General features: G+C 40.4%; 1 protein-coding gene across 3 annotated transcripts in view; it reads right to left on the reverse strand.

Annotated features, from left to right (window-relative positions):
- Window positions 1-17,218, reverse strand: part of UNC5D (unc-5 netrin receptor D) — a 696,347-nt gene that overhangs the window by 319,547 nt on the left and 359,582 nt on the right. For all 3 annotated transcript variants that reach the window (XM_034436892.2, XM_060693513.2, XM_060693514.2), the window contains exon 2: window positions 2,338-2,556. In XM_034436892.2, the coding sequence (XP_034292783.1) occupies window positions 2,338-2,556 (219 nt within the window). The remainder of the gene's footprint in view (window positions 1-2,337; window positions 2,557-17,218) is intronic.

The following is a 17,218-nucleotide window of genomic DNA, read 5'->3' on the forward strand; positions in this document are numbered from 1 at the left end:
GATTAATGTTAAACTCAGAATTTTATTGTAAACTGATAATTAGTTTTGGATAGTTAAGGGTTGTTCTTTTAAAAAGTTAGAGGTATTAAGACGGTTAATTGAAAAATTGAAAGATACCCTCCTATAGATTCTGAAATTTATATTTGGTAAATAAGTGTTTTAAAGGTATTAAGAGATTTTTAAAATGCTTAACATTAGACTATAATATTTTAAAAGATATATGAGATAAAATGTGCAAGATTTTAAGATGAAATTTTTTTTTTCTGGTATAGAAATGGAATTTATTCATGATTTTTATTGTTTGTAAGACTGCTAAAGTATCGGATTATGCATTAAGAAAAAGGTTTTTTTTCTATATAAGTAGGAAGAATGAATTTAATTTGATTGGTATTGAGAATTTATAAAAGGGAGGTTGTTGAATTGGAGCAAAGGGAGTTAAAGAACATGTGGGAGCTTTGAACTTTATAATTTGTTAGTTTATTTTAGCATATGTTTGTTAGATGCTATACCCTGTTTTTGCTCTGGGAAGTCAGGGGTGGGGTGGGGAGGGGGGGATAAGGGAGGGGGGGGAGTGATGATTAGAGAAATGTCTTAGCAGAAGAAAGTGTATTCTAGAATATAGGAGTTGCTCAGATACTAAAGGAGGAAAATATTTCACAGCAAAGAAGGTAGAAAGGAGAGAGGAGGAGGGGGTAGGAAGAGGAGAGGGAGGGAGAGGAATGGATGAAAGGAGAGGAGGAAGGCAGGCGAAGGGGACAGGAGTAGGAGTGAAGGCGAGAAGGGGGAAAAGAAGAGAGAAGTGGGGGAAAGGGAAAGGAAGTAGGATGAGGTGGGAGAAGAGGTAGGAGGGAAGAGGAGAGAGGGACGGGAAAGAAAGGAGGAGGAGAAGAAGGTTTGTTGTGGAATGAGGGAAGAAGGAGAAGAGCAACTCCGAATATAATTAAAATGTTTTATTTTAATGCTTTCTTTAAGGGAAACATATATATGGAGGATTTCTTATGTATAAGAAAATGTATAATTTATGTGGGGAAGGGGAAGGGTGGGGGGGAGAAAATTGTTTGTATTTCTTATAAAACTTTTTAATAAAAAAAAAAAAAGATGTGGATTACCAGCAAGAAAACTGGGCAGACTTGCTACCTTTCATGGAAATGGCTTTCAACAATGGTGTGCACAGCCACACTGGATTAACCCGTTTTCAAGTCACCAGCAGCATGGACTTCACCCCCATGCCCGAACTGCCGAGAGAGCCACCCTCCTCCGTGATTCTAGCGGAATGGATGGAGTCATTAAAAAAGGGGTGGGAAGACACCAAGAAGGCACCAGCAGAAGCCGCAGAAGCATACAAAAAACAAGATGACAAGCACCAATCTCTCCAGCCCCCCTTCCATGTGGGAGATCGAGTTTACCTGTCAACCAAATACATTAAGTTGAAATTGCCCAGCAAAAAGCTAGGACCTAAATTCTTAGGGCCGTTTCCTATAATGAAAGTAATTAACCCAGTGACAATTCAGCTTAGCCTCCCATGCATATTAGGGAAAGTGCATTTAGTCTTTTACAGCAGCTTGCTAAAGCTCACTGTTAGCTCATGATTGAGGCTACAGAAAGGACCCGCACCCAAGCTGATAGTGGTGCAAGGGGAAACCCATTATAAAGTTGAGAAGATTTTAGACTCTAGGTTACATACAGGTCGATTACAATATTTAGTACATTGGAAAGGGTACCCTTTGTCTGAAGCCACCTGGGTTAAGAGTTGGGATGTGAAAGCAGATAGACTAGTAAAGCAATTCCATGATAAATTCCCTGATAAGCCAAAGGGAGGGAGAGGTGGTTAGAGACTGACTGAATTAACCTCCTGTGCTCCTCTTATTTCAGGACACACCTTTCAGTTGAAGGTGGGCAACCTGTCAGCCCTGGAAGCCATCTTTCTCTTTGGATCTTCATAGCTGCCACATTTCTGCTAGCTAACAAGCAAATAAACAAGCCAAACTATTCACTAAGGCTCAAGAATATGATCTAAAGTCACCCATTTTTACAATTTCTCTGCAATTCTAATACATTTGTAAGTTAATGAGCATAGGGCTGAAGTCTCTTTCATGATACCTTTGTGATGCACACTTCTTGACAGTTGCCAGAGTCTTGGCCCTATCATATATTTTCTGTATATAATCTGTAAGCAACTGAAAAATGTTGCTTTTCAACATTCAACAAGTTATGTCCCTTGGGGTAGCCCAATTGTGAATGGGCAAGCCCTTGCCTTGACAGCCATTTTATAAGTTTCCTAACTTGCTTTCAAAATTCCCAATATATGAATGGATCTGGTAAAGAAAAATCACTTACCTGTGATTTTGTCCATGCTCTCCTCTGAGACATGCTCATTTTGGTGAACCCACTCCCCATTGCATTTAAAAAAGATCTGCATTGCTGGCATGGCTCTGCAGCGCAGCACAATTGGGTTACTTTTAATTATATATGCATCATCAGGTTCTTGCATAAAATGGGGTAGTGTCCCTGGAGCAGATGGGACAGATTCTGGGAGGATTTCACTGGTGGCCGTTCCTGTAAAAGCAAAAATGAGGATGTCACACCATAGAAAGATCTTCCACCAATCCCAACTAAAAGGCAATGAATGTATTATATTCTTTGTATCCCTTCCATACGAAACCTATAGAATAAGCTTTGAACTTCCAAAGCATACAGGTTAAAATCCAGAAGGCTGATTCTAGATCAGCATTTGTCAATCTTATCCATTTACATTCTGTGTCAGAATGTAAAATGTATCCCAGAATTCCCCAACCAGTATTCAGAAACTAAAAGGTTAAAAAGAAGTTACTCAAAAACGCCATTGGACCTTTTCTTACTGTTGAGAAATTTCCAGCCAGGCAGGGGAGAGGTCTCAAACTGATTATCCTTGAATCCTTGATCAGACATAAGGGATCCAGAACTGACACCCCCCTCCCCTTAAGCTCCATAGATCTTATCTATCTGTTCCCAGGCAAAGGCTGTCAGTCTGGGGAGATTTCTGTATAATAGGCAGAATATACTAATGTAGTTGGATTGAACCTTATGTGTGCAGATCTAGTTGCTTGTTCCTGACACCTACCTGACACAACTAAAGGTGCTGAAGAAATTTTCCTTTTGATAAATGAATCTGCATTTTGCCATTGTCTGTTTTGCTCAGTTTCTAACATAACTGGTTTGCATCATGTTCTAATAGGTCATTGAACAGCGGTTTCAAAATTGCTATAGCTTGTTTATACAATATATGCCATTTCCCAAATCCAAAGCAATAAAAATTATGCTTAGCATAGCATGTGAATTCAACATATCTATCATAAAAACATTATGATTTGCTCTCTGGATCTGCTTAAGTTGCTGGGGAAAAACATGGAAAGGTTAATTAATGTTTATTTATGCAGACCACATGGAGAGAGGGGGGGACTGAAATATAACCACATAATCAGAAAACACTAAACACTCTATAAGTAGAGGTGGCATTCGGCCAGTTCAGACCAGTTCGCATGGACCTGTAGCGGCTATTTTAAATGGTTTGCCAAACCGGTAAATATGACCTCTGACTGGCCCCGCCACCCCGCCCGGTCACCACTCACCACTTGCCTTGCCCACCTGCTCGCCCCGCCCAGTCACTCCTTTTCGCACCTCACTTGCCAAGAGACATGCTAGTGCAGTGGCACAGCTGCTGCTGCTCTCTGGACTAGTTCCCTCACTTGCCTCAATCATGTGGTCCAGCTAAGTTCTTCCTTCAATCACTTGCCCAGCTTCCTCCCATGTGGCTACTCTTCACCTGGCCTGAGGCCGATGGCGGGGAAGTAGGCCTGCCACACTCAGCAAGGCTCGGCAGTATTTCAGACCCAGCTCCGGGAGGGAGGCCCAACAGAAAGTGCCTGGTCCACCCAGGCACACAGCATGAGCCCCAGCATGTGTGCAGCAAGTGTGTGTGTGCAGGTGGGCCGAAGCAGCGGTAGTGATGGCTGAAGCCTTAGTATGCAGAAGTGAAGTGCAACTTGCTTTTGCACTGCCCATTCCGGTACATTTGGTGTCACCTAAAGCAGCCCTCAATTCCCTCCATTTCAGCTGAGAGCTGGAAGCTGCAGCCTGGATCAGTCCTAGGCCTAGCTTTGCTGTGCATCACATCTTGCCATGAATGACATCAAGTTAGCCATGCCCACTCAGTCACATGACCTGCCCACCAAGCCATGCTCACCAAGCCACGCCCACACAACCAGTAGGAAAAATATTTGGTATGATTGTATGTGAATTTGACTTCTATTGCTTGCATCAACTTTTTGCAAGGCAGAGTTCACAAATAAAAACTAGATTTTTGTTTACATTTTATGGACAATAGTGCATTCCCTATCTGCTTTTCCTTGGAAATACACTGTTTACTCCAACAACTTCTCAGAGAATAAAGTTTTTATTATGATTAAATTCATTTTCTTGTTTCTCATAGGTATGTCCTACAGAATATTTTATATAATAATATGGTGTTCAGTTTTATAGGGCCATATAAATGGTTGAAAGCCACCAGATCATAGTGCATAAAACAATAACATTTGGAATGTAGTCCTGTGCTAATGGAATGTTTAGTACTTGCTATAGTCTGGCTAATACTATTTATTTCCAGCACACTTTTTAAAATTCCGCTTTAAAAAATCTGGTGCAAATTTAAAATGTGTCTTCCTTAGAGCTAGTGGTTTGGGCAAGGCAATTTTATGCTGCGTAAAGTTTTCTTTATAAACAAAAAACAAAATAAAACAAAAACCCCTTCCTATATTTAAGAAGAGAGGGAGGGGGAAAGAGAGAAAGAGAATAACATTTATTTCCATTGGTTTTAATTTTATCATTTGTTTTCAGTTAATAAAGATGTGCCGTTTCTGCTTTCTCCATTACAATGTTAAAAGAGCAAAGTGGTTGGCTGTCATCAATGCAAACATATAAAAAGAATTCAAAAGTATGTTTCAATTGAATTGAATGAAAGCCAAGAGAGACAAATACAGGGTTTTTTCTTCTTCTTCTGCACAGCACTAAATGCCTTTGCCTAGCCACACAATATAGACACTTTGGAAATTAATGGCCCCACAATGTTTTGGAGGAAAGGACTGGAATCACATCTGACCTAAACTGAGCCTGCAACAAGTCTCCCCCACCCTTTCACTCTCAAGAAAGTGTTTGTGTTGACATTTTTGTTTTAGTGCTCTACTAAATAAAACTATTTTTCTAAGATAGAAATGGTCAAATTGGTTGGCCATCATTTTCTTGTATGGTGGAATAAGACAGTTTATTCCTTTTTGTAAAATATTCTTATTTTAGGAATATGGATTTTTTTCTTTATTTTTTTTCTTTATTTTTTTTAAAAAAAAATTTATATGCTGCCCTTCTCCAGAGACTCAGGGCGGCTTACAATGCGTTAAGCAATTCTTGATTCTTTTTTCCTTCATCAATCTCTGGGAGTCTTAGGAGCAGAAAGGAGATACCAAAATAGGATCTATGATGTTGGGAATACTAGTAGCCTACCCTATTCCAAGAGAAGGATAAGTATAGTTGGCACTGTCAGATGTTTCTCAGCTATTACTTTCTATGGACCATGATGTGAGTCATAATGGGAGCTAACCTACAGTATCATTGGAGAATCATGCAAGAACTTCAGTTTTATCCAAATAATCACGCTGATTATAATGCTTAGGGTAAAATACTCACAAAACAGAATATGTGCCAATTAAACAAGTTATCATGGCCATATGATCTAACTGCACCTGTTGGGTCTCCAATGAAGACAGGTAATAGTGGTTACCCAAATCAACCATGTGGCTCAATAAATGCTAGATTGTATGATCCATTCATGATCTATACAGGCTTCTTCATTTGTGAAACCTGATTGTTCTTTCAAACCAAGGAAGCTGGACAGCTGTAGTGGCTATTTATCTGGGAGAGTGGCCATTTTTTAATTACTGTTAATTTTTTTAATCACAATTCCCAGTTCCATAGTAATGTTTCTAGTCACTATTTTCTTTCGATGCTTAATTCCAATTATATATTGGGGAGTTGTATGCAGGGGTGAAATGCTCCCGGTTCGGACCGGATCACCCAATCCGGTAGCAATGGAGGCTGGTGGTTTGGAGAACCAGTAGCAAAAATCCCTGCCCTCGCCTCCCCATGCCCAGATGAGCTGCACAATCATCAGAGGCTTTTTTTTCTTTTAAAAGCATTTTTTCTACAACCTTTTCAGCTGAAAAAATGCTTTTAAAAGTAAAAAAAAAGCCTCTGATGATCGCACGGCTCAGCTAGGATCGTCAAAGGCTTTTAAAAGCATTTTTTTCTACAACCTCTTCAGAGGTTGTAGAAAAAATGCTTTCAAAAGGCTCTGATGATCCCAGCTGAGTTGCCTGATCTGCAGAGACTTTTTTTCTTTTAAATGCCTCTGACGATCAGGCAACTCAGCTTGGATCGTCAGAGGCATTTAAAAGAAAAAAAAGGCTTTTTTCCCCCTAGTCTCCTAGTTTCTAAGAAGATGCCTTAACCACAACATCAAATTTTCTTTCACAAGTAAGTAAGCAAGTAAAATAATTAAAAAATGGGACTATAGCATATTACAAAACAAGCTTTTCAGTATCATCTTCATTCTAAAAGAAAGTCTTCAGGCTTTATGTATATCTTAACAACAAGAACAAGAATAATATGGCTGCAGCTTGGTGCTTTGTTTAGAAGACAATGGTGAGTTACAGAACAACTAGGAACCGTGGTGGTGCAGGGGTTTAAATGCAGTATTGCAGGCTAATTCAACTCACTGCTGGGCGTTTGATCCTCACGACTCAAGGTTGACCAAGGTTCATCCTTCTGAGGTTGGTAAAATGAGGATCCAGATTGTTGGGGGCAATATGATGACTCTGTTGTAAATTATGAAGCAATGTATAAGTCTAAGTGCTATTGCTATTGCTACAAGATAAAAAAAAGCATCCTGGATGATATGAAGAAATGCTGGAGAACAAGTGCTATTTTAGATGGGGTGGCAGAGAGCAGTTATATCAGTATTCCTTCCAGAAAATATCAAATTTGTGATTACCTCCCCCAACACTTGGCAATTATTTGCAACACTCAAAATTCCAAACATGTTTATGAGCCCCAAACCATGAGTTCCATTCCATCATATTATGATGTGCATTAAGCCAGATTCACTGAGTTGTCCATGGTACTGAATCACAATTTGGCCTTTGAATCAAGATTCTCTATTGTGTAAACATTTCCCTGAAGTCTCCATCAGCCATTGAATAGATCCAACTGGTTCTCTAAAGTCCATTTATCCTTGGCATTTGTGTTCAAAGCTCAATACTCTCATTAGATGTAAAATGAAATGATTTTTTTTTAAAAGGTTCCTACAGCTGAAAGGCAGTATAACTTCCTGGACTGACCAAACTGAAAGAAGTGTCTAGAATTTAGCTTCAAAAAGCTTCTTAAATGGAACTTTCTAATGGGCATCCACCTGCCTTGTTTTTAACAGTTGGAGGCTCCATTTTTCATCTTTTCACAATAATCTTTATGAACAGATGACAAAAAAATATGGTAAAAATAAACAATTCCACCAACCCCTTCTGAAGCTACAAGAGTTTAGTTGCTGTAGAATTATAAAAATAATGTTGAGCAAGAAAGAATATTAGCAGAAATGCACATATAATCAGTATTCAGATACGAAAAGGGAACCAGATGGGTCTTATCTATGGGTCTTAATTAGGACACCTGGCCCCCTATCCCCTTTTGCATTTTCTCTCTGAAATTACTTAAGATGTTGATGGAAGACAGAGATTTGATGTCCTTGCAAATCCCTAAAACCTTTGTACCTTTAATACACGGATTTACTAAAGCCTTCAGGGACATCATATTTAGCAAAGATTGACAATAATGGAAACAGCAAATGTGGTGAGCAAGGGAACATGCATGCTGATTTGTTTTTAAACTTATAAAGATGGCAAGGAATTATAACAGATGGAGGGGAAATGGAGAAGGTGAACAGTTCATATTTTACAGCCTGAGAAGAAATCATTCACATGATTTTAGCATTGGTTTCACTTTCTAACATTATTCAGCACCTTTTTTTCAATCAATGTGGTCTGTCAAAGTCATTGCTGCATTTAGTTATTCAAATACAACTGAGCCCAGAATTTCTGTTGCTAAATGAGAAATTTGTTAAGTGAGCTTTGCCCCATTATACAACTTTTCTTGCCACATTTTGTTAAGCGAACCACCGCAGTTATTTAATTAATAACCTGGTTGTCAAGTGAATCTGTCTTCCACATTGACTTTGCTTGTCAGAAGGTTGCAAAAGATGATCACATGACCCCCAGACAATGCAACAGTCATGAATATGAACCAGTTGTCAAGCATCCGAATATAAATCACATGACTGCAATGATCATAAGTGTGAAAAATAGTCATAAGACACTTTTTTCAATGCCATTTGAATAGTCACTTACAACTAAACTGTTGTAAATTGAGGACTACCTTTAGGTGGGAGGAGGAGATAATACAAACATACAACACACAGAGAGACACACAAAGCTTAAAGGGTTTGTTTTGGTGTTGTTGTCACTAGTAAAATGGTGGAGAGCAGGGAAATGGCTTGTTTTATGACATTCCACCTCCTAAAGAGTGAATGAGAAAAAATAATTGTTAAAAGTCCTTTTAACAATTTGTCCTTTTCCCTGAAAGCAACAATCAAAAGTGTATTTGAAGAAATTTCAGCCTGGCATCATTTACAATCAGAAAGGAAGTATCATGCTCGAAAATGGATTGTTGCTATCCTCTGGCAAATATATGACAGCCAGCTGACAGGCCTTTGGGTCACGGGACTATTTTGATGCACAAGGAAACTGACAAGTGTCATGAAAAGGGCAGGGAAAAGAAAATAAAGTAAAATGTGTTTTAATTCATCCACCCAGACATTGCAAGGTGGCTTAAATGTTCAACTTGTTCCAGAGGCAAAATAAAGCATTCTGAGTCTTTTCTCTTAGATGCCAGAGAAGACACAGCTTTTTTTCCATTTCAGTGGTGCTCCAAATTATAATTGAGTTGCCAAGATAGTAACCTTACAAGTGTGATACGGTAAAACGATGTCAAAAAAAGAAATATCATTTTTTAAAAAGAGGTCATTGCTATTGAAACAGAAATGTCTTTCTGATACCAGCTTGTAGCAAACAATATCATTGTGCGTATGGGAAGACAACTGTTCAATGTCTAGACATGAAAGAAGGTACACAGTGTTTGTTAGATAGGTGGATTGAAGAGACTGGAGACAGGTTTCAGACAACAGCTCTTTATTCAGCAACTATTTACAATCCAGCACCCAGTCCCTCTAACAGCCAGCCTTTTTACAGGGAGCTGTCTGGGAGCCCAGCCAATCATATTCAAGTATTCTTCACGCCCAAATAGCGGACCAGAGGGAGAACTATCCTGTCAATATCTAACACCCCTCCCTCCTAGATGCAGCAAACCATTTTACATACGTAGTTGCGCAGGTAGGTGCAGAGTTTACTAGCTCTACTTGATCTGCGTGGTTCAGTTGGTGTGGCAGGCTGAGAGGTTGTGCTTGCTGCTACCTCTTGCTCCGCCCCTGGAAAGTCCTGGAAACTTTCGGGCGGGGCCTTGGCTTCTACGGGAACTGGTTCGCTGGAGGAGCATCACTGGATTCCTGGTTTTTCAGGTGCGTTCTCCAGTTCCATCGGGCTTGAATCTGCTAGGAAGGGATTAGAATTAAACTCTTTTCGTTCAGTTTCTAGATTATCATTATTAGAGCTGAGGCGGCTGCATAATTGGTCTGTTTAGTCTAACATTATACAACTTGGGCCCTGTGATTTTCTCTATTTTGCCAGGTAGCCATAGGGGTCCTTCAGTAAAGTTTTGTGAGTGGATCAGGTCCCCGATGCTAAAGGACTTGGTGCAGTTCTGCATTTCAATCGTTGTTTTGGTGCAGGTGATCTAAGACTGATCGAAGCCGGTGACCCATCAATAGCTCAGCCTGGCTTCTATCTGTGACCACACTGGGGGTTATGTGTTGGTACAGGAGGAATTTGTCTATCCACTCTTGCCAATCTCCTGGTGCCAACCTGCCTAGTGCCTCTTTGGCAAATCTTACAGATCTTTTAGCCAATCCATTACTGGCCGGATGAAAGGGTGCTATGAGAGCATGGCGTATATCCAATTCAGCAAGATAACCTTCAAATTGTGTGGTTGTAAATTGCGGGCCATTGTCCGATGCGAGGACATCAGGCAACCCGTGAGTTGTGAATATTTTGCGGAGAACTTTTATTACTGCATCCGCTGTGGTGGTAGCTATTAGGATTATTTCCATCCATTTGGAATAGGCATCCACGATTACTAAAAATATTTGGCCATGGAAGAGCCCAGCAAAATCGATGTGGATCCTCGACCAGAGGGCTCTCGGTCAGTCCCACTCTTGGATGGCTGCTTTGGAGGGAACAGGCTGTGATTCTTGGCAGGGTTCGCATTTGGCTACCCACTCTTGTATCTCTTGGTCCATATTGGGCCACCATACAAAACTACAAGCCAGGGCTTTCATCCAGACAATCCCGGGATGACAGAATACTTTAAACTGGATGGTATAATTACCCGGTCCTGCACAGTAAACAACCCCCTTGTGCTGAGATCTCGTGTTGCTATATTGCAAATGGCTTAAACTCTGTGCCAAAAGGGCCCTTTGGCCATCTCCTCCAAACCCAGTTCAAAAGTTGTTTGAACATTGCATTTTTAGCCAAGTGCTTTGCCACAGCAGCAGAAGTACGAGGCCAGAGTCCAGGCAGTCAATGAGGAGAACAGGGAATCCTGGGGTCAGGTCATCCAATAAGTCAGGCAGAGGGCATCTGCTGAGAGCATCGGCATGTCCCAAAGTCTTTCCGGGCTGGTGAATCAGTTTGTAGCAGTATTCCGACAGGAATATGGCCCATCTCGTAAAATGGGGCAACAATGCCACCAGTGTGGGGCAGTCCCCTGCAAAGAGACCCAAAAGGGGATTGTGGGCAAATGGAATCCTCCGGGGTTTCAACCTAATCGGTGCCACCTTGGGGTCCAGACTGAATGATATTGGGGTGCCCACATACTTGCCGAATTCCGGATTAAAAATGCCTTGGAATTCCTGGATCAGGTCATCGGCCCACGAGCTGGTGATGGTGTTGATGCTGGTCACACCCAGTCCAAGGGACTCGAACCAGTCCAACCCGAGCAGATTTGGAAGGTTTCTACCAACAACTGTTAATGTCAGGTCACCCCAGAATTTGTTGAACTGGACCATGAAGGTTCTGCAGCTGATGACAGGGATCTGATTCCCCTGGTAGTCACTGAGCCGCAGTGTTGGCGCTCTAGTTGGTGTTTTTGAAGTCTTGGAACAGCAGCCTTCAATACTTGCCAGGAGATAATCGTTACCGGCAAGCCAGTGTCGATTTCCATGTCACAGGGTGACCCTTCTATTTGCACAGTGACATGTAATTTCTTCCTGCAGGCAGTGCTCACCTGCCCTATTCTAGTCTGGCAATTTGTTTCTGGCACTCTTGCGTTAGCAGCTTCGCGCCTAGGATTCCAGTTTTCCCGCCTAAAAGATCTTGAAACCTCTGCTTTAGGGCTGTCTGTGTCTGTGCAATAACTAGTGGGCAGGTTCACTCGGCAGACTCTTGCCAAATGTCCCTTTTTATTGCATCGGCGGCATATGGTGTCCTTGTAATGGCAGGATGCCCTAGGGTGCTGCCCCCCACAGCTGGCATATGGTTGCCTCCTACTCTCTTGCTCTGTGTGTTTCTTCCTTTCTATGTGATAGACCTCATCCTCGCTGCTTTCAGATTCCTCATCTTGGTGATGGTTCTTATGTATAGTGGCAGTTTGTTTCATTGCAGCTGGAGCTGTAGCAAGCATCTGAAGGGATTCAGCTGCCCTGTTTGATGACTCGGTTGAACTTGCCTCGTCCAATGCGGCCTGCAATGTTAGATTGGTGTTTGCCAAGAGTCTTCACTGCAGCTGGAGGCCTTTTATGCCCCAAATTATTTGGTCAATTAAAATATCGTCCAAGTCTTGAAACTCACAGTGGGCAGTGGCTTTTCATAGTGCAGTGACAAATTGATTGATAGATTCTCCATCTGCTGTATTTGGTGCCAGAATTTGTAATGCCTCACCATCTTTGATGGAGCAGGAGCATAGTGTGTTTTAAGTGCGTTTTGTAGCACTTGCCATGGTATGGATTGTACCAGAGTTGGTTCAGACAGGGCTTCAGCGGTGTCAAATATGTCGTGCCCACAGTGGCTCAGGAACAGCACTCTTTTCCAGTTGTCCAACAGTCCGAGGAAGTCGTTTGCTTCCATGAAGCACTCAAACCTCATGATGTTTAAGTGCCCCATTTCTCCTTTGCTGGGTTGAATGGAGCCGGCAGGTGGAATGCAGACATGCTTGCCACAATTCTGAGCATTTGAATTTGGCACGCAAGATGGCCACCGTTCGTGTTTGCCACTGGGCTGGATTGTTTTGTTGTCAGCTCTTTTTGGTCTCAGCATTTTCTTCAGGATCCCATCCTCATCGCCAGTGTTAGATAGGTGGATTGAAGAGACTGGAGACAGGCATCAGACAACAGCTCTTTATTCAGCAACTATTTACAATCCAGCAGCCAGTCCCTCTAAAAGCCAGCTCTTTTATAGGGAGCTGTCTGGGAGCTCAGTCAATCATATTCAAATATTCTTTCCACCCAAACAGCACACCAGAGGGAGAACAATATCTAACACCGCTAACATATTCAGTGGTGGGATTCAGCCGGTTCGAGCCAGTTCCGTCAAACCAGTAGTTATTTTTTTTTAAAATAGTTTTTATTGAATATAAATATTAAAAAAGACATACGTAACATATACACAACAAACCTTTATACAACATATACACAAAAAGAGTGTAATTTCTTCTTAAGCATTTTTTCAGAGTGACGTTCTACAATTCTACTTATAATATATTCCTTCACCTCTCTTTAATCTAATAATATTTTTATTACATATATATGTGTCAATCGGTAATATATCCCCTATATTTTTTGTATATTTCTGATTTTTAACCAATTGTACCAATTATCCCATATTTTATAATAGTCTGATTCTTCTCTTTCTTGTAATTCTTTGGTTAACCTGTCCATTTCAGCGCATTCTAAAATTTTCCCTATTACTTCTGTTTCACTTGGTATTTTTTCTTGTTTCCAATTTCTTGCGTAGATTATTTTTGCAGCAGTTAATATGTGAATTGTAAGATATTTGATATCCTTAGGGTATGATTTGTTAAAGATTCCTAATAAAAATGTTTCTGGTTCTTTTTCAATCTGTGTTTTTGTTATTTGTTCCAACCATTTTTTGATGTTAGACCAAAATTTCTTTGCTGCCGGGCACGTCCACCATAAATGATAGAAAGTCCCTTGTGCCTTTTTGCACTTCCAACAAATTGGGCTATTTTTAGGTTGTATTTTTGCCAATCTGGTTGGAGACATATGCCACCGATAAAACATTTTCAGTTGGCGTCAAACCAGTAGTTAAATTGGTGGCTGTCCCTGCCCCTCCCCTCCCCTCCCCTCCCCTCCCGGAAGCTCCCAGGAGGTTCATAGAGGCCTCCTAGGCCCAAAATAGGGTGCGGGGAGGTGCAGCATGACCCCTCTGTGGCCCATTTTTGCTTCTAGGAGGCTTCAGGGAGGCCTCCTAGGCCCAAAACGGGGCACGGGGGGTGCAGCATGCCCCCCATGGCCCGTTTGTGCTCCAGGAGGCTTCAGGAGGGCCAAAACGAGTGGGGTGAGGGGTGGGGTGGGGTGGTGTAGCTTACCTGCAGCCCATTTTTGCTCCCAGGAGGTTGCACAGAGGCCTCCTAGGCCCAAAATGAGGTGTGGCGGGCATCACGGGCCTCCCACGGCCCGTTTTTGCTCCCAGGGGCGTGCAGGAGGCCGAGTGCTGCATGTCACATCCCCTGGCCATGCCCACCATGGCCACGCCCACCTAGCCGGTCACTAGGGTGGAGAACCAGTTGTTAAATTATTTGAATCCCACCACTGAACTGCAATGATTCATTTAACAACTGTGGCAAGAAAGGCTTTAAAATGGGATAAAATTCATTTAGCAACAGAAATTTTGGGCTCAATCGTGGTCATAAGTCAAGGACTACCTGTACTAGAATTACTTACAAATATGGAGGGAAAAGTATACACAATACCAAACTGGCAGCCTCATAAAGCAGCAAGTGCTTAGAGAGATGCTCTGTAGACTGATGAGATACTGTCCCTTTAAACACTCTCAAATTGTGTTTCTCTCTTCTATCACCTCAAGAAACTTGCTCCCCATCCCATCCTTTTCACACAATTTGCCTTGCACCTATCTCAAACCCCAGTTTGTAAACAATTAAGTGTTTGCCCAGTTAATTGCTAAATTTACCAACAATATCACACAGTGGTATGCTTGGACGATCTTATCTATGCATGATGAAGTTATGCATAAGTTAGAATTTGTTAATGGCTTAAACCTGGGGAGGACAATTTTGTGTTGGCAAAGACCTATGTGCTCAGGACTTGGTTTGGGACTAACCCAGGGGTGAAATGTTCCCGGTTTGGACTGGATCGCCTAATCCGGTAGCGATGGAGGCGGGTGCTTCAGAGAACCGGTAGCAAAAATCCCTGTCCCCCTCCCCCATGCCCAGCTGAGCCACACAATCATCAGAGGCTTTTTTTTTACTTTTAAAAGCATTTTTTCTATAACCTCTTTGGCTGAAAAAAATGCTTTTAAAAGTAAAAAAAAAAAGCCTCTGATGATTGCGCGGCTCAGCTGGGATCGTCAAAGGCTTTTAAAAGCATTTTTTCTACAACCTCTTCAGAGGTTGTAGAAAAAATGCTTTCAAAAGGTCTGACGATCCCAGCTGAGTTGCCTGATCGGCAGAGGCTTTTTTTTTTAAAATGCCTCTGACGATCAGGCAGAGGCTTTTAAAAGAAAAAATGCCTCTGATGATCAGGCAACTCAGCTTGGATCGTCAGAGGCATTTAAAAGAAAAAAGCCTCTGCTGATCATGAAACTCAGCTGGGATCGTCAGAGCCTTTTGAAAGCATTTTTTAACAACCTCTTCACTGAAGAGGTTGTAGAAAAAATGGTTTTAAAAGTAAAAAAAAAAAAATTGGCCATGCCCACCCAGTCACATTACACCCCCCCACCAAGCCACGCCCACAGAACCGTTAATAATAAATTTTAGATTTCACCACTGGACTAACCTTTGGATATTTTCTGGGTCTGTATGTGTTTTAAACATTGGAATGCTTATTTTAGGAGTTGCAGTGCACCTGTGAAAGAATGAGAAACTGTCTTCTGATTTCAGTAGTCATGTTCAGAAGAATTTCACAAATGGGGAACCTGAAGTCATAGTTGCTCACTCCTAAAATAAGCCATATTTAGTAAAGTCGTAGCATATCAAAGCTGGATTCAATATAAACTACAATGGATCAATTCAGGCAAAATAGACATCTGATTACATTATTATTTATTGTACTGTATAACCTTAATTATATGAATCTAGGTAAAATGTGTTTCCTGATTATTAAATTTGGAAAACTGACAATAACTACATGAGATTACTAATAAGATGATATTGTCTTTTGAAACAATTCTATATGCAATTCTGCACAGAAATTTCATTTATTTCAGGTAAATAAAGGATTAGTAAATCTGGAGGCTAAACTTTAAACCACGAGCTTTACACATAAAAACATGTTTCTTTTTCCTTTTCTGACATCCTAACATGGGAAATTCCTATGATTTTTCAGCAAATTTCTCCTTACATTGAAATCATTGCCACTGATTACAAACCTTAGTGAAAAGACTGTAACTGTAATTAACTGTAATTTGAAAGAACTGAAAATGCCTGATCTCCTCACTCTTCCTCCCATTGTTGAAGTCCCATAACGAACTTCAGCATGCCAAACATTTGCACCACAGCTTGGGAAAAAAAACAATAAACAATCAATAAACGTTCTGTTTTCAGCTGCTATCTTTTTTTCTTGGTTGGAAGTTCTGATTATTCTTTTTTTCCCCAGCAGCAACTTTTCTAAGCTCTAATCTTGCTCTTATATGGGGGTAGAGATAACAATAAATGAAAACAAGTCAGAAACTAAATGTTGTTGCAAGTTAAAAGAGGTTCTGATACATTTTGTAGAGTGACAAGATACTCCATCATGCTCGGAGGGTGAATGATGCTTTTACTTGATTGTGCCACTTGCCCTGCACCAAATAGAAACGTGACAATCAAATCTTCCATTTCACTGAACATTTTAAAAGTTAAATCTTGCCAGGCACATCCCATTCGAAGCTCAGGCACAACAGTAAATAAGTCAATTTGTGTCTTCTGCTTTAATTATTTAATGGGGGGAACCTGCATTCCCTAATTATCTATTAAAAAGAAAAAAAAGAAAAAAAGCTAAGCTCTTCCATGCTTTGTGGAGGAGGAAGAGGATATCCCCAAAGTTTGGTTTATGATTGTACGCTTATGCTCAAAATACAGGTAGTCCTTACAACAGTTAATTTACAACAATTCATTTCATTCTGAAATGCCATCAGATATCATATTATCATATGTGGTGGATGTGTGTAGAAGCTAAAAAATGCTGGGCAAAAATTTGTATGTGGTTGGAGAAGATCACACAGCAGCATATTGACTTGAGATATTCTTGTTGGGGATTTTACCAGGGAATTAGAGTAAAGAAATTGTATACTTGATTATTCATGTAATAACTGCGGTTAGAATTGTATTTGCGCAAAACTGGAAAGGTTAAGAGATCCCTGCAAATGAAAATGTGACTAAGAAAATTTTGGAATGTCCAGAAATGAATAGATTAACACTTGCAATTAGAGGGAAGCAAGAATATGATTATTATAATATATGGGATTTATTTTATCAATGGTTAGAGAATAAATATGAAAGTAATGTAAAGTAAAGTTAAATAAGTTAAGAAGAGAAATGCTATGATAATAGATATGTTAAGTATTAAGTATTAATATTAAACTAAGAATAGATATAAATAATGAATATGGTGATAAGCTTTTAACCCTTATGACACAAAAAATTTGTACCCAGGCGACAAACTTAATAAATGATGGAATGTTTTGTATTAAAAGAAAATAAAAAATTTAATATTAAAAAAACAGTTTATTTAGTGACT

This window comes from Pantherophis guttatus, chromosome 9, assembly GCF_059756535.1.
Source record: "Pantherophis guttatus breed Tessera chromosome 9, ASM5975653v1, whole genome shotgun sequence".
Classification (NCBI taxonomy): domain Eukaryota; kingdom Metazoa; phylum Chordata; class Lepidosauria; order Squamata; family Colubridae; genus Pantherophis; species Pantherophis guttatus.